Below are 21,926 nucleotides of genomic sequence, written 5' to 3'. Positions count from 1 at the left end.
TAAAAATATTTACATCCGGTGTTTACCAGGATTACCAATCCACTTCAAAGTCACATTTAAATTCAATGAACAGTGCGACAGGGTGCTACGATTTAATCAAAGCATCATATCCAGTCTTGACTAAACAAACGCATTCAGATTGCCGTGTAAAGGTAGAAAGTTTGTTTACCTAATCAGAATTAAACATAGACCACAGAAAAGCTTAAAAGTCCCTTAGATCTCTCTATGTGTTAAAATACATCCGGTATACCAGAAGTAGGATAAAGGACTAGAAGTATCGAGTTAACCAAATTCTTCATTCGGCGAAAGTGAATATTCTTGATAGCACACCAGTGAGCACAAAAATTGAGGAGAGCCGGAGAGACCAAATTCTCCGTCAGCCCCCCTTTCAAAAACGTTACCAGTGCCACTGGCTCTCTAGGAGCGTGGCGCACATGCGCAATCGGCGCAAGCGAGAGAGAAAAAAAATCAGAGAAGTTTGTTTACGTTATTACGGCCGAGGCTTAACTTTTACGGCGATACTCCGATACTCGTGCCGCTTCGTGAATCGCGCGTGCCGCGTGCGTGCGAGCCTCGGCGACGGTTATTATCAAATTTGTTTCGTGTTTTTAATCTACTAACCCTTTCCAGTGTTTTATTTTTAACCTCTTAATATTCACAGAAAAATAATAAATATGGTTATAATACAGGGTTGCCAAGGAATTTTCAGAACCAAATTCCCTGACTTTTCCAGGTTTTCCCTGACCTTTTTCTGAGATTTTCCCTGACCTTTTTGGTCCGAAAGCGTAAATGTTTACAGCACGTTTTAAGTGCTTATAATTAAATAAACTCGATCTACATTAAGTTTTCCAATGTATTTGTTTCACCAAAATTATTAAGAAACATTTTAACTATAAATAAGAGATATTTTAAAGGCATTTACTTTACAAAAACAATTCTAGACATTTTTAAGGATTGCTCTAGAGTTTTCTGTGTTAAGAGAGGATGAGGCGAAAACATTCATTACGTACTCTTCCGATAAAGACTTATCCCCAGAAATTTTACCCACTAAAATCAAATTCCCCCTCTCTCTCTCTAACCGTATTTTCGGGTATACGTTTTTTGAATTTCCCTCTCAAAGGATCACGTGTGCGCGAGGTAGGTGCGCGTGAGAACCATGGTGCCCGGCCGTTATAAAGTACCTTCCCCCTTCTAACTTTGACTCTCCTTTGGATTTGTGCTCCCTGAGCACACCAACGGTGGGCCCTCTGGTAGCGGTTTCTGAATTTTCCCTCCAAAATGTGAGACGCTCGCGGCGGTAGACGGCCGAACCAGGTTCAAGCACCCGCGTCCGTGTTCCGCGGCTTTAGGTTGAGGGTAAGGGGGTAGGAAACATTTTTGGAACTCGACTGATTTTTTCTCTCTAGTGTAGGCGCGATAGTCCTGGTCCATATTGAAGTAACGCCGCCGATACGGCGGTCGCTCATTTTCGGCGGCGAAACCTAGCGCCATTTTCGGAGGTGCAATGCTGCCAGACACATTTCCCTAGTATTTTTGGACTGATTGTCGTCGGCTGCTATTCATTCCGTATTTGGACACAGAACATCCCTAAAGGTTAATTTTTGTTCACGGAAACTTTAATTGGCTTAATTTCAATACTATTTAATTAAATTGGAAACCTCAATTTCTAAATGTGGAACAAAATATAGTAAAAAATTAAAGAATAAGGCTAGGACGCTGCCATTTTATAATTGTGCCCTGCAGTTCTCTCAATTATGAAGCAGACGATAATCAGTTACCAAAACCACGGCCCACCCGTTCACGGACGTGATCGAGTTAGCTATGCGAATAAAAATCCCTCTCTCCGTAAATGGCGGTCGATCACGTGATTTTATTTTTCCCGCGGAAAACGCCGCGAGATTCTTGAGAACTATGCGGCGCTCAAATGGACCAATACTATTGAAGCGGCATAAAATTCTCAAATTTGTTCACTAGTGCCAGGATCTACTATCAATGCTAGAACACTTTACTTCTAGTCCCTTTTCCTACTTCTGGTTATACTAACTGAAAGCAAGTTCGAGTTCAAATAAATTGTTATTGAGTTAAAGGCAAATGTATCCCCACGAGAGTTCAATACTCCTTTAGTTTAAAAATAATTTTAAAAATTCAACCCACCAATTCAATTTCTGAATTTACTAGCTGTCGAAAACTACTTTTCCACATATGATGCTTAACACTAACGTATTAATGCCCTTCAGCTTTAGCTATGGTGTAAATCGCTTGTCAACAGAAGTATATTGCTACCAAAACATTTGATCTCATGGGTGTAAGACAAAACCAGGCGTAAACATAACAAGGACTCCTAATGTGCCACTGGAGCTTAACGTTTCAATATTTATTTCAAATGACAACAATAAGAGACACTGTTATACTAAACCAATACAAACACAGGGTAACTGTACTTTGCTTTTCATTTGTTTGATTCGGGACTAAATATTTAGTATACAACAATAATTAGGTTACCATCATAATATAATGAATTTACCTTACAATACTTTTACGTATGTAATTATGCATACTCATTATATCATAGATTATAATATAATTGCGTACTGGGAATCCACATTAACATAATTTGATGCTCATTCTCCAAGCCTATACAGCGAGCATTACGAGCTTAATGTAATTCCTTGGATTTTGAGGCGTTTGCTTGTTTTGTCGGCGAGTTTAATTGTACGTTTTGTACAAATTGTAATACATTTACATGTGAGTTGAACTGCCTTTTCGCAGAATTTCGATGGAAAATGTGTTAAAGGGAGTATAAAGATCGAATTTTGGAAGGATTACCAAATTACACTCAGCTTTCCCCAGTTTTATCAACATTAAATATAAATAACAGCATAAGTTTATAAGATATGTTCCATAAGTATGACATTGAATATACCTCGTATTGCTAGAGAGTTACTGAGAGCTAGTTTGAGAACGACGCGAGAATTGATTACACTCGGGTTTGCAGTCCATCTTATCCTATTTAGTCTATACTAAGCCTTTGACTGCGCCTTACCAGGCGTCGCTTTACGAGAATCTACGACCTACGTCTCTTCATGACAAGCTCTCAGTAACCAGTGACAAACTTATGAAAAAACATATCTTATGAACTTATGATAATTTCATTAGTTTCTAAACTTACTTAATATCTCCGTCTTTGATATCACATTTGGCATCTTCATTTTCCTTCTCATTAACTCCAACTACGAATAAGATATAAATGTTGAAGCTGAAACTAAGAATCGCCGTTCCTCCAACGACGGCCTTGGCCCTCTCTTTGGTCCCTTGGTGAAGTCTCTGGAAGACGTAGTTGACAGCCAGATACCTCTCAGCCGTAAACGCCACCGTTAGCCATACTGACCAACAACAGAAGGAACTTGACAAGTAGACGATTATTGGGCAAAACCCATTAATGTTTGTCACCTATTGAAATTTATAAAATAAGATAGATGATTTAGATTTGACTTTTGTACTTTCTTAAACACGGTGTTTCGGATAAGTCTGCCATAATATTAGCGTCAAACTTAGTCGAAAGAGTGAAAAAACTTGCGGTCTACAACGTTAAGTTAATGAAATATTGGCAACCAAAAACTGGTCCGTAAAACCAAGAAATGGCCACACATGTTAGGTAGCCCATATCTCCGCAACTAAATGTTGTAGATTCCATTTTCTTTGACCTTAAGAACACACCCTTCAATTTATGTCAGACTTATTAGATACTTTGTATGTATTTGAGTTTGTAAGTTTGTTCTTTTGGCACAGCAATTAATAAATTCCTAATTTGATTCACCATACTGCATGGCTTATATCAGTAACACCAGAAGTAAGATAAGGAACTAGAAGTAAAGTGCTCTAGCATTGGTAATAGATCCTGGCACTAGTGAACAAATTTAAGTTTTTTATGCCGCTTCCATCGCGCCTACACTAGAGAGAAAAAAATTGGTCGAGTTCCAAAAAAAATTCCTACCCCCTTCCCCTCAACCTAAAGCCGCGGAAAAACGGACGCGGGTGCTTGAATCTAGTTCGGCCGCCTACCGCCGCGAGCGTCTCACGTTTTGGAGGGAAAATTCAGAAACCGCTACCAGAGGGACAACTGTTGGTGTGTTATAAATAATATTCACTTTCGCTAAGTGAAGAATTTGGTTACCTCGATACTTCTAGTCCCTTATCTTACTTCTGGTAACACTAGGGGAAGTTTCAATATCAAGATAGGGACTGAGATGATCCCCTAGCCATTAATAATGCATATTCTAATTCTTTAACCTTTTAGCTTTATGTTAATCGATAATTGAATTTGAAAGTTTAATATGTATAAAAAAATTTTGAAAGGGATATAGTGAACAAAGAGCAAAACTTATTTTTAGAGTATTGGGACTGATAAAATATACATCATAACTGCTATAACCTCAATGACTCATTTCACCAACTGCCATAACCTCAACGACTCACTTCACCAACTGCCATAACCTCAACGGCTCCTTTCACCAACTGCCATAGAATAATCTCAAAAATTAATTTCATGCGGTTTATCCTTTACTAGTTAACTTTGACTTAGATCCATTTCCCAAAACTTTAATTTCACTGAGATGTTTACAGCATTTCGGAAACGAAAACTTTGTCATAAATAAACTTACGCGATGACGTCTTTAATTAAAACTACACGTCCCAAGTCCCAAATTTCTCTTCCACGATTTCAAGCGAGGATTAAATGTTTAATGAGGCAGATCTGAGCCAAAATTAACGTAGGCGATCCAAAGGAATGAGCAATATAGATTTAATTGGAAAATATAGTTATGAAAATCAATCAAGAAATTAGCTCTAGCTTATGACTTGAACTTAAAATTAGTTATTAAGTTGTTGGAGACCAAAGTCACGTTTGACATCTAATTTAAAGTATGAAGGACATCGCAAACTAAGTTACGTATTACGCGTTATTGGAATGTTCTACGAAGCGAAAGTTTAAGCCAAAATTAAAATGCGATGACGGGTAACATTTTTCCATGTCATTTTATAACACAGGGTGTCCTTGAATGGGTAATATGACCATGGATATGAATAAATATACTAACGTACTTATGGATTTCAAAGTAGGTCGAAAGGTCGGCCACCAAATATGCGTTACACCCACCGTTGTGAGATTCCAATAAATAGAGGTGGGAATAGCTAGGACACGTGGGGAAGGGAATTATATCTCTCCGGAGAGTCATGAGTGGTGGGTTTTGAAATTTCGTCCATGCGCAGAAAGAAAAAATACGAATTTCTCTCTCACTCAAAAGTTGGGGGATTACAATTCATATTTTATCAATGCGGAACGGGCGAGCAATATGCCTTTTGGAACGTAAGAAAAATACGTTAGTATTTATACATATCCATGGCAGGATCGAAGAACAGTAAGTTATATGGGAAACAATTTTGAGTGAAAACTATTTTATGACTTTTTCCCTTATCAAATTGTGATTAGAGTGTTTTACAAATGACCCCTTAGCATTGTCTTTCATTATCTTACTTGAGTTTAAGGGATTATCCCTAAAACACTCCTATCATAACTTGTTTAGGGTGGAAATTGGAGCAAACTGACATATTCGACTTAAAATCGCCCAAGGAACCCATTGTGCTTCCTTTTTTGAAACATCCTGTATGTTGCAATTTTTAATATACGCGCATAATATTTGTTAAAATGACAGCGCAGCAAATAATATATTTCCCTTACTATGGAAGTTTAAAAGTAATCAGTGAGAGTCTAAAGGGGTCTTATTAAATATATTAAGTAGTCTAAGGTAAATAACTCAATAGCTGCTTCTCTTAAGGCATGCCCCTTCGGCGCATTTCATTAATAATAGAGCAAAAGCTTCACGAGATCGATGTTGGAAATGTTCGGGACCATGCCAGGACTTCCAAAGTTACAAGAGCGACAAATCTCAAGAAGATGTAGGTCTAACTTCATTCTGAACTAGCATACTCTATAGTTCTAATTCGGGGGCCCTTTAAAATATTAAAAAGACGTAAAATTTACCCATAGTACCTTGTTTTTTGTTGGACATAAGCTTTAGGTGCCACCTGGTTATAGCAACAAGAACTTCTATTTAGTAAAAATAGCTTCTAAGCTAGTAAAAAAATGTTTCCACCGAGAGGTGTCTGCACTTACTTCTGCCAAAACAACGAAAGGAATTCTGGGATTTTAAAACAGATCCAAATGACCGATGAATGATGGAGCTCTGACAATATCTGAAAGCGCCTCTTGACATTGCCATGTTTTTTTATAAGTAATCGTATGTATTTCTTTAGATTTATTATACTTGGAATCTTCAACAGGCTATGGACAAGAAGTGATATCTAGTTTACTAGGGAGAAGATATAAGATGCCTAAATATTCGCGCGCCATAGTCCCAGTCCCCCTTTCAAAATACAAGGGGGGACGTAAAAGGAGGTCGGGCTATTTCGCCTTTCCTCAGTCGGAAAATACGTAATTTTCGTCATTCGCGTCGCGCTGACGCGAGTTTTCAAGAACCAATGAGATGCTGGTTGCAATTTAGAGGCGGGGATTAACTCTAGACCTACGTTTGGACTGGAGATGAAGCTGGAAATGTGGCGAATTTATACCTTCTCCCTAATAAACTAGATATCGCTTCTTGCTATGGAGTTGGACCCCATAATAATATCTTATTGAAGGGCTTAAAACATTGTTTAACCGCCCGCTCCTCCTTCCTGGCGTTTCATTGGCTATTCACACATACAGGACAATGGTCAACTCTCGGTCTTCTCTTCTAGATCTCTAGCTAAGTCAATATAACGCCACACGGTTTCAAATACATTATGAGTGACGTCAAGGGTGAAGGTTTCTACATTTCCTCCCATTTAATTCAAGCAGAAAGGCTGAAGAAAAAGACTGGTTAAAGATTCCAAGTGAAAGAAATCTATGCATTCCTGATAAAACAATTTACAGAATTGCCAACTAAGCTTTTAACATAGATAAATAATTTTCAGACTTAGTACAAATACAAAAGCTACGGCCAATAAGAGTGTAGTTAGGTTTGGGCCACGGGGCAGATAGAATGATTTGAAAAGAGACTTTATATTGAAACAGGAATATATATAGCTAATAGGAATTGTGTAGCCATTTTCACTCAACGTATCTAGGCGGATTTTGTGGAAAGAACTAGATAATCATTACGTATAACCAGAAGTGAGATGAGACTAGAAGTACTGAGCTATCCAAATTCTTCACTTGGCGAAAGTGAATATTCTTGATAACACACCAACGGTTGGCCCTCTGGTGGCGGTTTCTGGATTTTCCCTCCAAAACGTGAGACGCTCGCGGTGGTAGACGGCCGAACTAGATTCAAGCACCCGCGTCCGTGTTCCGCCGCTTTAGGTTGAGGGGAAGGGGGTAAGAAATGTTTTTGGAACTCGACCAATTTTTTTCTCTTTAGTGTATAGGCGCGATTGAAGCGGCATAAAATCCTCAAATTTGTTCACTAGTGCCAGGATCTATTACCAATGCTAGAGCCCTACACTTCTAGTCTCATCTCACTTCTGGTATAACGAATTTTACATCGCAAATAACCTATCTCGCTAAGTGTTGCTACCAATCACAGTTAGAATTATGAGACATGACGGCCCACAAAAGCCGCATAGAAATTACCATGGGAAACATGGGACACAATGATTCCTATAAGCTGTATGCATTCCTGGTTAAAACTAATGTCTTTTTGTTCTGGGAAAACCAACTTCGATATACGTCAACGAACTCTAGAACTCCACCAAAGCGAACACGGTTTTCATTAATAATTAGTTGATCCGCCTAACAAAAGAAAGCATTTGCTGGAGGCATTCCCTATTCTTTTACTTGGCAAAAAGCAAAAAGTTCTGATAAACGTAGTTGCGTAACGCTCCAGTTTATTAAATTTCATCAAAACAAAGCAACGGCTTTCGACATAGCCACTTAGAAAAAAAATTAACTTTTTATGACCACAATTCCAAACGAAAGAAAAGGTCCCATTCGACCCATATGTTCAACAACTCGCAACGTAGTTCGATTTTTAGCCATATCGTAGTATACGATAGGCTCTTAGTTTGACCCGAGCCGTAGTAGTAATAGTAGTAGTAGTAGTAGTAGTAGTAGTACATGTGGCCGGAGTTTTCGCTTTCGTTATCGTTATTTTTTGGCTTAAAAAGAACTCCACACTACCACAACCCACCCATAGGGGTAACTGGGCTCGGTTAGAGATTTAATTTTAATTAAAATTTTTTTCGGATCACAGCCGGGAATCGAACCCGGGTCGCTGGCGTAGCAGACAAACATTCTACCATCGAGCCATAGAGACTTAATAGAAATCCCGAGTTTTTTATTATTTATTTTTATCTCTAAAATGTCGGGGTGATGTGGGGTGGGGTACCTCTTAACCTGTGGGGTCGGAAACTTTTGTATTTTTATCTGTGGGGTCGGATACTTATGAATTTGTATGTTTGGGGTTTTTAAATTTATTTTCTTTTTATGTATGTGCTAATTAAATAGATAACGATTTTCCCCGTTTCCTACCGCTCCTCATGTGTTTCGTTCTCGTTCGGTAGCTATCGTCATCTATGTTATGTTTGACTGGAACGTTTTGGCGGTTAATTCAAATGTGGGTTTAGATAGAGCTAACATAGTGTTAAATGAGCGTTATGCGTTTGATCATTTTAGCATTGCTAAAGGTAATAATTGCTAAGGGGATAATCACTAAAATGCGTAATCACTATAACTAAACTTTCTCTTTCAAAAGTTTCTGGGCATAAGTCCTTGTTAGAAATTTATAAGATGCGATAAGTGTGCATCGGCATAAGTCTATGTTGTAAACTCATCGAGGGGATTATCACTAAAAACTATCTGTTCTTCGATTCGCCGGAATATTAGAATTACAGCATAAGTAGATTTATACGGTTATAATTTAATCACTGTTTAGAGTAGGGAATCGAGGGGTTATTAACTCTGATTTTATGCACGGTAAATCAATTAAGCATAGAAAAAGATAGCGCTATTCACTCATTAGGGTAAGGTATAGAGGAGTTATCCACTCATTAGGGTAGGGTATAGAGGGGCTATTCACTCGTACGATATGGCTACTATTACGAGCCCTTGGGCCGTCTTGTTTGTTGCATGAGGAGATTTTTTTCACTTTGAGTTTTGACGTCACTTTGCTAATCGGATCGTTAACGAAGTAAACGGCTGGAGGAGTAGTTATTTTCATTGCGCATCCGTTTCGTGACGTCATTTGTAATGGCGACTAATCTATATCTATATCTATATTAATCAAAGTCCTGACTGACTGATAATCAACACCCAGCCCAAACCGCTTGCCCTAGAAGACTGAAAATTAGAAGGAACGTTACTCATAAGTAGTAGGCGCGTACTAAGAAAGATTTTTCCAATCCGCCGCCATCTTAATAAATGGCGCCCAGAAATGTAAAAACTCTTCTCTATGCAACAAAGTCCGCGCGTTTCAACCAATTTCACAAATATTTAGAACACTGGTTTCCTTTAACCTATGGACGGGCTGAATGGTCTTTTTTATTCGATTTGTAGCCATCTTTTAAATGGCGGCCAGAAATTTAAAAACCCTTCATTATGGAATAATGTCCGCATGAAAAGTAATAAAAAAATGTCCCGACGGGCTGACGGGCAACGCCGAGTGCCTTCGCACCTAGGGTGCTACAAAAATATTAGTCATCAGTAAAATCTACCCATTCTATATATCATTTCGATGGAAGTTCTTATTACACGCGAGCGACGCCGCGGGTAACAGCTAGAGCTAGTATAGTATAAAGTCATTGCGGGAAAACCACGCCAACTTTCTCAAGATCTAGAAAGTTCCTCTTTTGTTACTTAATTATTCAAATACGTGTACACAAAAAAAAGTGACAATTCTTTCAACGTTAGTAACATTCCTCAAGTGTATTAAGCAAATTCGGAGTCCGTTAATGGAATTTAAATACGAGATATGGTAAAATACAACCTTAACAAACAGTGAAAAATTAGAAAGAAAAACATGGTTCGGTACAAGAAGTGTTTTTGGTTCTTAGGTTGTAGTTTAAATCTTTTGGGTGAGTGGTAAATTAAGGATAAGTACGGTATGTACTCAAAAACCCGGACGCAGTTCCAGATCCTCTCGAGAGAGTCCCCAGTTGAGCTGGGATTATCTTCTAACGCAATGTTTTTTCGTCAAGGTATTTGAAACAGAAAAGATCTATGCATATGTGTATATTTCTCTAACAGCAAAAATCAATACAAGAAACCAAAACCAAAAATCCCTGAAGCAATAGTCTCTATGCCATAAATAAATGAAATAGGAATAAAGAAATCTAACATATTGAATCGGGTAAACTTGCCATTTAAAAAAAACCGGTTTACCGAAAACCGGTATTTTTCTGGTAAGAGTTGAACGTTTTGACTCTCCTTAAAGGGGCTGGCCAAACCCTCTCCTTTTTAATCATCCACTATGCTAACCTCTATGAGAAAGATAGTCCTCTAGGTATTCAAAGTAACCAGAAGTAAGATAAGGGGCTAGAAGTATCGAGGTAACCAAATTCTTCACTTGGCGAAAGTGAATGTTCTTGATAACACACCGACGGTTGGCCCTTTGGTAGCGGTTTCTGAATTTTCCCTCCAAAACGTGAGACGCTCGCGGCGGTAGACGGCCAAAATAGATTCAAGCACCCGCGTCCGTGTTCCGCGGCTTTAGATTGAGGGGAAGGGGGAAGGAAATATTTTTGGAACATGACCAGTTTTTTTCTCTCTAGTATAAGCGCGATGGAAGCGGCATAAAATCCTCAAATTTGTTCACTAGTGCCAAGATCTATTACCAATGCTAGAGCTGATCTTTTAGTCCCTTATATTACTTCTGAAGTAACGTATAGTTAGAGCTTTACAAAGCAAAAAAAGTGGGGTAGGCAACCCTCAGTAATGGGACATAAAGGGGTTGATTGCCATCCGCCTCTGCGCATGCACTCTCAAGGTACAAAAAGACTACAGCTCAGGCGCCATAAAGCGAGATGGAAGGCATAGTTCTACCCCCGTGTCTTTCCCTCTTAGTTACATAGAAATGGTCTATACATAGTTTACAGGCGTGGAGGATTCCTACCATTAACACCAGGATAACAAGCGACTTAGAGTGTAAAATCGTCTGCTATTTTACACTCTAAGTTGCCAGGTCTCCTTGTGCAACTGGTATGAATCCTCCACGCCTGTAAACTATGTATTGAAGATAAACCAGTGGCGTAACTATCGCCACCGCAGAGAGGGAGCGCAAGCCTCCGAAGGCTGAACTTCCAAGTGTCACGGGGCGAACGTATTTCACGGAGCTAAGCCACTAAGGTAAACTTTTCGTTTATCTTTGGAATCGATCGATTCTTACTCTGAACCCGGAAAACAATAACTCTTCCCTTCAGTTTCCTGTGCCTTCAGTAAAATTTTCCCATAGATGGGAATAAGAGACCATTTTTTAGAAACCTATAACTCAACAGATTATTATGCATGCGGCTAAAAATAACCGAACTAAAACATAAATAATACATTGAACCACTACTGATTTCTGGTCCTATCTAAAAGCAAGAAGTGATATCTAGTTTATTAGAGAGAAGATATAAGATGCCAAAGTATTCGCTCGCCATAGTCCCAATCACCCTTTCAGAATACATAGGGGGGACGTGAAAGGAGGCCGGGCTATTTCGCCTCTCCTCAGTCGGAAAATATGACTGTAATTTTCGTCATTCGCGTCGCGCTGACGTGAGTTTTCAAGAACCAATACGATGCTGCGTTGTAATTTAGAGGCAAGGATTAACTCCGGACCGTGTGGACTGGAGATAAAGCTTTTCATATATCGTCTGCTAAAACATAGCTCACTCGACCATCCGTTAGTAATCCCTGATCGAGTGAGCTATGGCTACAGAAAAGGAGGCGCTAACGAGGTGGTGCCATCTTAACACTGCCCAACGAAATAGATAATTTTCAAACTAAACCCGCGAATCTTTTACGAAGTCGTTGACACATGTCTATTTAAGCGAGCAAAGCGACTTCACCAACGTGAACGTAAGATTTTAGTCTAGTCTGAACTCAGAAGAGGTATTAAATTCCCGGATGTTGTAAAGAATTCCGCAATATCGTTGCGCAATTTCGAAGGGGGCGAGGCCGTTGCGTTGCAAGGAGATATCGCGACCAATAGAAGAAACCAGAAACTAGTTTTCATATAAAGATACGGAACTCCATTAAGATCTTTGCCAAGAAAAAAAACCCCCGGAAAACTCGAAACTTTTGTATTAAAGCGCTGAGCAAAAACATTATTGCAAAAAGAGAAACTCTTTCGAGTATTTGAGATTCCCCATAGACCAAAAAATGTCTTGATCCAAAGAAGTTTAATCCCAACATGGACTCTACAGTCTACACAGTCACCGGACGCGGTGAGACCAAGAGGAAGTAGTATAGTTTCGACACCGGATGTCTTTTCGAGTTAATATCTCTTCTACTTGGCCTCCTTGATCGTTGGGAGCAATTTTGCAAAGCAATCGGTGTGGGGAAATGGTGTGAATTATTCGTTACCGAGGAATTAGAATTATTTCTTAATTAAAATTAAAGGTTAGATCAAGAAGCGATATCAAGTTTACTAGGGAGAAGGTATAAATTCGCCACATTTCCAGCTTTATCTCCACTCCAAACGTAGGTCGGGAGTTAATCCCCGCCTCTAAATTACAACCAGCATCTCATTGGTTCTTGAAAACTAACGTCAGCGCGACGCGAATGATGAAAATTACGCATTTTCCGACTGAGGAGAGGCGAAATAGCCCGGCCTTCTTTTGCGTCCCCCTTTGTATTTTGAAAGGGGGACTGGGACTATGGCGTGCGAATACTTAGGCTCCTTAAATCTTCTCCCTAGTAAACTAGATATCGCTTCTTGGTTAGATAATATAACATTATATACCTTAAAAGAACGACCTAGTTTTTCTAAATATACAAGGGAAAATATTAATGAAATAAATGATCTCTTGTTTATAAGTAATTATCATTTATTTGGTCTTAAAAACGCTATTGTCTCACCATGTTTAGAGGCGTCTGCTAGCCAGAACTCGTACGGGATTGGTTCCTCCCGTAGGGGTAAGGAGTTCTGGCTAGCAGACGTCTCTAAACATGTCGCAGTTGTAGGCCTCGTTTTTAAGATTAATTAAATGCTAATTATTTTGTGATAAGAGATCATTTATTTTTTTATTAGGTTCCTTTTGATATTTAGAAGAAGGCCGTTTTTAGATATAATGTTTAGAACCGGGATAATTTCCTTTAATTAGCAAAACCTGAATCGCAAAAGCAAAGGAAAACAAATAAATCGGCGGTCAAAAAAACGGCTAATTAAAATATAGAAGCCTTGAAATTTTCCCACTCAAACGTACAAAATAAATAAGGAGAAATATAAATTAATAGTTTATCTAACAGTAAGGCAAACGACAAAATCAGAATAGTAAAGCTAAGCAAAGCAAAACTAATTGAACGGTAGTAAAAGAAACACTGATATTATCAGAAGAAAACGTACAACAGACTGAAAGTTTGATTCTGTTGCTGCTCACTTGGCCTTGGCGGAAGGTCTGGAAACTACTCCCGTAGAGACTGGGTAACTTAGTAAGGTTCGCAGAAGCACCGTCAGATGTCGCGGCGCTCGAGTCACCTGGCATTGATTCTGCAAACCTTCGTAAGTTACCTAGTCTATGGGAGTAGTTTCCAAACCCTCCGCCAGTGGCGCTGAATAGGAATAAGGCCAATTGGGGGGCTTACTTTTCAAGGTTGGCCATCAGTCAGTGCTGCCACCTTTCGATGGACATATTTTAGTAGCCAGGGAACTTGTAAATAGAATAAAAGCTACACCAGAATCAAACCTTCCTCGTCTAAGTCTGTCTAAGACTGGATTTTCCGTCCGAAGAATATATGAGGTCCATGATTCTTGAGAAGAATTTTGCCGCAGATCTTGGTTTTCTGGGATTATTTTTTATTTCGGACATTTTTATGGTCGTTCCTGTACCGCTACAGCTCTGAATTTTTACTCTTTTTCCTAAGAAATGATGTATTATCTCAAAGCCATGGCTTAGGATGAAGTTAAGAGACCACTTCGATGTAACAAAAGGGGAAAGACACGGGGGTCTTCCATTCCGCATTTTAGCGCCTGCGCTGTCGACTTGGTGGATCACGAGATTGCTCAAAGACGGCAATGGACCAACCTCCTTGTATGTCCTGATACTGTTGATTTCCTACCTAACGATTACTTTATTCCATGGAATAAAGTAATGGACCTTTGGTTTAATCAATAAGTTAATTTTCAATCATTCGCACACCCCTAAAAAATTGTGATATTTGCAAAGATGAAATACGTCTTACCTCTCACCTTTTTTTAATGGAAAGTGAAAAAAAAGTGCAGTAATGAAAAATTTATAAAAGTTCAGATTATAAAAGTACCATATTCCGAAGGCGAGAATATGCATTTAAAATGGGTCATTTGAAATCTGTTACCCCGGCCTTAAATGGCAGAACTCTTTCATAAAGAGTTGAGGGTTAAAACGAATGGCAAAAAGGAATCCAAGATTCAGGGTCTCGAAGTAATTACCTACGTGTCAGCTATTTCCTTCCTCTTGCCAGACAAGTAAGTGTATACGTTTCGACTATATATTTATACCGTTCTTTTTCACGTCAGCATTTGCTGGCCGAAAATATTTGATATTAGGTACAGTCAAGAAGCGATATCTAGTTTACTAGGGAGAAGGTATAGATAGTTTTCACACATGGAGGATTCATACCATTTACACCAGGAAGCCTGGCTATCTGGAAGACATAAGCAGACGGGTTTTTGTCCTCCAAATAGCCGGCCTCCTGGTGTAAATGATATGAATCCTCCATGTGTGAAAACTATCTAATAGATGCCTAGTAATGTTGCCTAGTCTTTGTCAATAAAGGTATTCTGAATATATAGAAATGAGGTAGTATGACCAAGAAGCGATATCAAGTTTAATAGGGAGAAGGTATAAGATGCCTAAGTATTCGCGCGCCATTGTCGCAGTCCCCCTTTCAAAATGCAAGGGGGGACGTAAAAGGAGGCCCCGGGCTATTTCGCCTCTCCTCAGTCGGAAAATATGACTGTAATTTTCGTCATTCGCGTCGCGCTGACGCGAGTTTTCAAGAACCAATGAGATACTGGTTGTAATTTAGAGGCGGGGATTAAGTACGGACCTACTATACGTTTGGACTGGAGATAAAGCTAGAAATGTTGCGAATTTATACCTTCTTCCTAATAAACTAGATATTGCTTCTTGGTACAGTCATCTATATCTATATAAATCAAAATCCTGACTGATAATCAATGCCCAGCCCAAACCGCTTGCCCTAGAAGGCTGAAAATTTGCAGGAGCGTTTTAACTCATACGTAGTAGGCGCGTACTAAGAAAGATTTTTCCAATCCGCCGCCATCTTAAAAAATGGCTCCCAGAAATGTAAAAAAATCTTCTCTACGCAACAAAGTCCGCGCGTTTCAACCGATTTCACAAATATTTAGTACACTGGTTTCCTTTAACCTATAGACGGGCTGAATGGTCCTTCGGGCTCGATTTTTGCCATCTTTTTAAATGGAGGCCAAAACCTAAAAACCCTTCTTTATGGAATAATGTCCGCGTGAAAAGTAATAAAAAATGTCCCGACGGGCTGACGGGCAACACCGAGTGCCTTCGCTCCTAGGGTGCTACAAAAATATTAGTCATCAGTAAAATCTACCCTTTCTTTATAACTTTTTGATGGAAGTTCTAATTACACGCGAGCGACGCCGCGGGTAACAGCTAGTATAAGTTCATAAAATATGTTCCATAAATTTGTCACTGGTTACAAACAATCAGTGTTTGGGAGCTCGTATCTCCGTTACTAAATATTGCAGACCCCATTGATATTCTTTGCCTGTTGAAAAGCGGACCAAAATTTAAATTTTAAAAATATATTCACACTTAAAATCAATATTTAAAAAAAGGTCTATTAATCTGACGTGACATAACCACGAATGATAATGGTAGCCCATTCACACATAATAATAGAAGTCATTACTGGTCATTCCCGATTGAAATTTTTTTTATTCGCCTAAAGTTTTGGTCATTTTAGCAGAACAAAAAATCCATCAAGTTTGAAAACGTCAAAAACCGAAAGAAAAACAGCCGTGAAAGAAGAAAAAAGAGGTTATTGATTATTCCATTACCATCGATCCATCATTTCGCATGCATTGGTAATGCGATTTCTTTATAAAAACGGAATATTTCATCCTCACTTTAATAAAATTAATTCAAAAAACAAAAAACGAACGCCTTTGTAAAGTTTTGTTAAAATACTTCATCGCTGCCAATATTATTGTTCAATGGGTCAAAAGCAAGGGACAAAATAGCAAAAACCGAAGCGAATTAATTCATTGGTTAAAACTATTAGGAATAAAACGGAATAAAGGTCTAAAGTTGTATTAGTTGTTGTATTAGTAGTAGTAATAGTAATAGTAATAGCAATAGCAGAAGGGGATAATAGGAGAAGGATGACACTCTGTATCCTCTCAATACTTTAGTTATGTAACATTATTCTTCCCAGGCGAGGGAGCCTTTTTGGTTTGCTCTCCCGCTCATCAAACTTCAGATGGGTAACTATAGCACCGTGGGGGTGAATTCTATAACTATTTGGTACTAAATCCTCAGCAATCAACCAGGCACAAACCTTGATTGTCTTGACGTGGCGGGACAATAACGCACAAGGGCATGCATGCGCCTTGGCAAATATTTAAGTGCTAATAGATATAGTAATGATGAGGGAACTATTTAGATGGCGTATGTTTGTTCGGTTTAGTAAAATTGCTATAATAAATGTAAAAGGATGTTGGGAAGAATCATTTTACAATTACCCTATGGTACACTTCTCTCGAAGAGAAGAATTATATACTTCTGGTAATAGTAATGTAGGCGAGTCATTTTCTTTCTTTTTTTTTCAAAAGTCGAGGTAAAATGGAGTCTGATGCTTGACCACCTTATTTTTTTAAGGCGCAATATCCTGTACGTGGATTAAAAGAGGTTTGATATGGAGTTAAAACAACAGGTCTTTAGCGGACTGGTAATAGTTAAGCCCTATGTAACGTCTTTGGATCCAAATACCGGTTGTTCCATCTTAATCCTATATCAAAAGCAGACGACACTGCCGACCTCTTCACCCCCCACACTTTGATAATGATTTATTTGCATTTTTAAAGAGTTCAGTTATTTATGACAGGCGTCAGGATATTTTAAAAAATTAATTTGGAAAAATCCGTGAACTGAAGGAAATATTTATCATATTGTGATAGGATAGTTTTTTTTTATTTTATTTTGAAATTTTTTCTGGGCGATGTATGGAAAATTTTATATGCTTTGTGAATAATTTAAAGGGTCTGTAAAGCGTTTGGCGGTCCCTTGGATTGTTTTTCTTTGAAAAAGTTGTTATTGACATCACAATCCCCCTTCCCTTGGGGGCAACAAAACGAAAGTCTTTCCTACTAACAAACTCAGCGGGGATCTCGAACTCTCGGGGTGAGGACTGGGGTAACGCCTAAGCGGGGCGGTTCATAACGAATCACAAGAGAGATATGACATCAATGATTGAAGGGGGGGTGAAGGGGGGTGGCTTTTAAATAAAAAATAAAATTCAAGGGCCCGAGGATACTTTATAGTCCCTTTAATCGATACGGAATATTAATGAAGTTGAAAGGAAAACCTGTTAAACTTTTGACTTTTTTTTTAGTTTTCGAAGATAAACCGGAAACGTTTTAATAAAACCAGGAATGCATACAGTTAATAGGAATCATTGCGTAACCATTTTTACTCAACTTACCTAGGCGGATTTTCTATGAGAAACTAGGATGAATAATTTCACCTTGCAAATAATTGAATACCCCTTTGATTAAATTACCAATCATTCTCTTTCAGTTTTCTAAGGGATAGATTTAATTCTAGAAGTAGGAATGGAGAACGGTTAGTATTTACCTCAGTCCGACTCATAGCCTAATAAAGAGCCCCACCCTCCAACACGTAACGAATAGTTCAAAATTATCGTATTGGCTCACTTAAACTACGTTTTGATGACGTTGCTAACGAGGATGGCGAAAAATACGTAATTACTTTTTACCTCTGTCGCTATAACCCGCCTCTTCTTTCATACCCCTCCGTCCCGTGGAAGGGGATCCGGGACTTTGACGCGCGCCCAGATTACTTTGTGCTCCATTCCTATTTCTAAAATTAAATCTATCCCTGGTTTTCTTAATTAAATTTAAGGGGTCATCCGTAAATTACTCCAAACATAAATTTGAAAACAGTGTCCCTTAGGAAAAAATGTCATACAACATTTTCGATTCAAAATGGCCCAAAATAACATCCCCCTTAACACCCCCCCCTTCAGAAACACCCCTGTATAAATATAATATTATATAATATGTCAAGAAATACATTGTGTAGGCCTATTTGCATATAAATTAAAATTACAAATATTTTAAATATTTTAATTATTCACGAAACTCAATCTACTCTTTCGGATTTTCTACAACTAAACCAGATTTTATTCATCAAAATGAATCAACCTAGGCCTACAGCGTGTTTGCTATAAATTAGCCGCTTTGCATCAGACAAATATATGTTTAGCCTCTCATCTAAATTTTTAATTAAAAATTTTAAATTATTAATTTGTTACTATAAATAAACCTAACCAAAGGAGATTTAGACGAAATTACCTGAAAGTAGAGCTTATTTTTAAAAAATTAAAACTATAATTTTGAATTCTGGCCCACTCAAGGTAATTTCTCAATTATTATTGTTTATATTTAATTAAAAATTTAAATTCATCCATTTGTTACGTAACAATAGGAGATTTAAGATCTCTTCAGACGAAACAACATTTGACTGAAGTAGATGGGTCAAAAATTTGAGTCAGAAAAAATGGGTCAGTGATCAATTTATAGTTTGGTGTTTCAACTTGTCTAACGTCTCAACTAGTTAACTTAACTCAAGTTGACTCAACTAAATGAGTCAAAAGGTTGAATGGTCTGACCAAGAAGCGATATCTAGTTTATTAGGGAGAAGGTATAAATTCGCCACATTTCTAGCTTTATCTCCAGTCCAAACGTAGGTCCGGAGTTAATCCCCGCCTCTCAATTACACCCAGCATCTCATTGGTTCTTGAAAACTCACGTCAGCGCGACCCGAATGACGACAATTACGTATTTTCCAACTGAGGAGAGGCGAAATAGCCCGGCCTCCTTTTACGTCCCCCCCCTTGTATTTTGAAAGGGGGACGGGGACTGGGACTATGGCGCTAATACATAGGCATCTTAAACCTTCTCCCTAGTAAACTTGATATCGCTTCTTGGTCTGACGAAATGCATTAAAAAGAAGGTAACATGGATCATAAATTAGATTTCTAAATTAATCCTTATTTGATAATTGATACTGCCACCGACTTATCAAAGGGGGGGGGCGAAGCATCGTCTGCTGCTTGATTTAGGGTTAAGTTGGAACATCTGATATGTAGACGCAAAGACGTTAAATAGGGCTTCAAAGTAACCAGTCCACCAAGTCATATCTAACGTCTTAACACATACTAATAATTTCTCCGTCTTAAGAAAACAAAGAGGTCAAACCCCAAACTCAAATTTTAACCCTAAACCTTTGAAAAGGGTCCCATAGGGATAGAAACGTTTCCGAAAATCAACACCTAGATCTTACGAAAAGATGCATTGAAGCTGGTCATAATTTTACATACACATTTTCCTATTTATTATATTTCTGTATTGGTATATGGTAATTTAAAATTAATCCCAATGGGATGAGACCCTAATTTGTGGCTTTAGCGAAGCAAATTTAAGGCCTGATTTGCGATATATGAAATCCAAAATCAATGATATGGAAAGAGCGGTTAACCATAAATAATGGAACATTTTCGACCAAACCACCCCAAGTTTATAAGATATGTTCCATAAGTATAACACTTCCTATACTTCGTAATTCTAGAGACTTACAGCTCGAGATAGTTCGAGAACGACAAGCGAGAATTGAAGTACTACACTCGGTTAATTTTGCAGGACTTCCATCTTCCTATTTATTCTCTTACTAAGCCTTTGACAGCGCCCCACTCACCAGGCGTCGCTTTACCTCGAATCTATAACGTTTTCACCTACGTCACTTCATGAGAGAACGACGCGAGAATTGACTACACTCGGTTAATTGCAGTCCATCTCCCTATTTACTCTGTACTAAGCCTTTGACAGCGCCTCTATATGATGACGTTTCACCTACGTCACTTCATGACAAGCTCCAGTTTGTAACCAGTGACAAACTTATGGGACATACCTTATGAATTTACGAAACACTTATAAACAAAATTTCAATATCCCTGAACGGCTCATGTAAAATATTTGTTTAAAGTGACGGTGAAATAGTAGAACAATAAAAAGTATGAGAAATTGAACAAATAACGTTTAGGAGAACCTGTAGGCTGTAGCACACTAGACGTTATGCGCTTTAATTTAGTCAAGTTATATTACCTTGAAGCTAACCAAAATGCAACATAATTTTATGGTACTGATAACAATAAGGTAACTAAAAGATTATTTGCAATATATTACCAAGAAGTTATATCTAGTATCTCAGAGAGAAGGTATAAATTCGCCAGATTTCCAGCTTTATCTCCAGTCCAAACGTAGGTCCGGTGTCAATCCCCGTCTCTAAATTACAACCAGCATCCCATTGGTTCTTGAAAACTTACGTCAGCGCGACGACGCGAGTGACGAAAATTACAGTCATAATTTCCGACTGAGGAGAGGCGAAATAGCCCGGCGCCTCCTTTTACGTCCCCCTTCTATTTTGAAAGGGGGACTGGGACTATGGCGCGCGAATACAAAGGCATCTTATACCTTCTCTCTGAGATACTGATATAACTTCTTGATATTACATAAACGTTGCATAACTTTTAAATTTATAAAATTAGTAATAAATGAGCAAATACTAGGCTCAATTTCATTAGGCCTGCAGGGGCCGCAGGGGAATTGAAGCTGAAAAGTGGATGTTGATTGTAATCCTAGCTATTTTTCTAATAAACTAATGCGATACACTCTTACAGATTAGTGTAAAAAGATCTTTCCCTTGGAAAGTTTTGCAAGAGAGATGAAGAAAAAGATCGTATTGCAACTGGGATTAAACTTGGGTCTTAAGGGATTTCCTTGGTTACACTTAGGAGAATACGGTACGAAGTAGCTCAGTCATAAAATAACTCTTTAATACTTTTTATGAGCATGGGTTGAAAGGATATTTGCTAGAAACACGCATCCTTTAGTTACGGGGACGCCATTTTGTTTTATTATTTACACAAGTTCTTAAGATATGTTCACCATAAGTTTGTCACTGGTTACAAACTGGAGCTTGTCATGAAGTGACGTAGATGAAACGTCATAGATTCTGACCCCTGGTCAGGCACTGTCAAAGGCTTAGTAAAGACTAAATAGGAAGATGGACTCCTCAGTAAATCTCTAGCATAACGATATAGGAACATATCTGATAAACTTGGACTCACTGTACTTAGATATCAGGTTTTGGTTTTAATGCGCATCAAGTTAAAATTCAAAATAAAATCAGGTTAGTTTCCATTCAGTTCTCAGTCGCATTACAAATATACGCGTTGAAAAGCACCACAGCACCGAGATCGAGCTGAAAGAAGCCCTGGCCAAAACGTTTCTATTTAACCTTAAAAGCATTGCAAAGTTGCGTAGTTAAACAAATAGCCAAACCTGGTAATACTTTATATGGGTCCCTGCAGAAGCATTTCAAATACGTAACCCATTTTTCTTACAAAATCGGTTTTC

The 21,926-nt window shown here is 38.4% G+C and overlaps 1 protein-coding gene across 3 annotated transcripts in view; it reads right to left on the bottom strand.

The window, feature by feature from the left end:
- Window positions 1-21,926, bottom strand: part of LOC149616110 (S-adenosylmethionine sensor upstream of mTORC1-like) — a 105,145-nt gene that overhangs the window by 16,651 nt on the left and 66,568 nt on the right. For all 3 annotated transcript variants that reach the window (XR_016375782.1, XM_089856324.1, XM_089856326.1), the window contains exon 3: window positions 3,170-3,450. Coding sequence is in view for 2 of the 3 variants with exons in the window: in XM_089856324.1 (XP_089712450.1) it covers window positions 3,170-3,450 (281 nt within the window). In the remaining variant the exon portion in view is untranslated. The remainder of the gene's footprint in view (window positions 1-3,169; window positions 3,451-21,926) is intronic.

Source organism: Phalangium opilio, unplaced genomic scaffold (genome assembly GCF_054372755.1).
Source record: "Phalangium opilio isolate 3A_F unplaced genomic scaffold, DU_Popi_V2 ptg000217l_1, whole genome shotgun sequence".
Taxonomy (NCBI): Eukaryota; Metazoa; Arthropoda; class Arachnida; order Opiliones; family Phalangiidae; genus Phalangium; species Phalangium opilio.
Note: the sequence above shows the minus strand (reverse complement) of the source record. Positions and strands in the feature narration are given on the sequence as shown.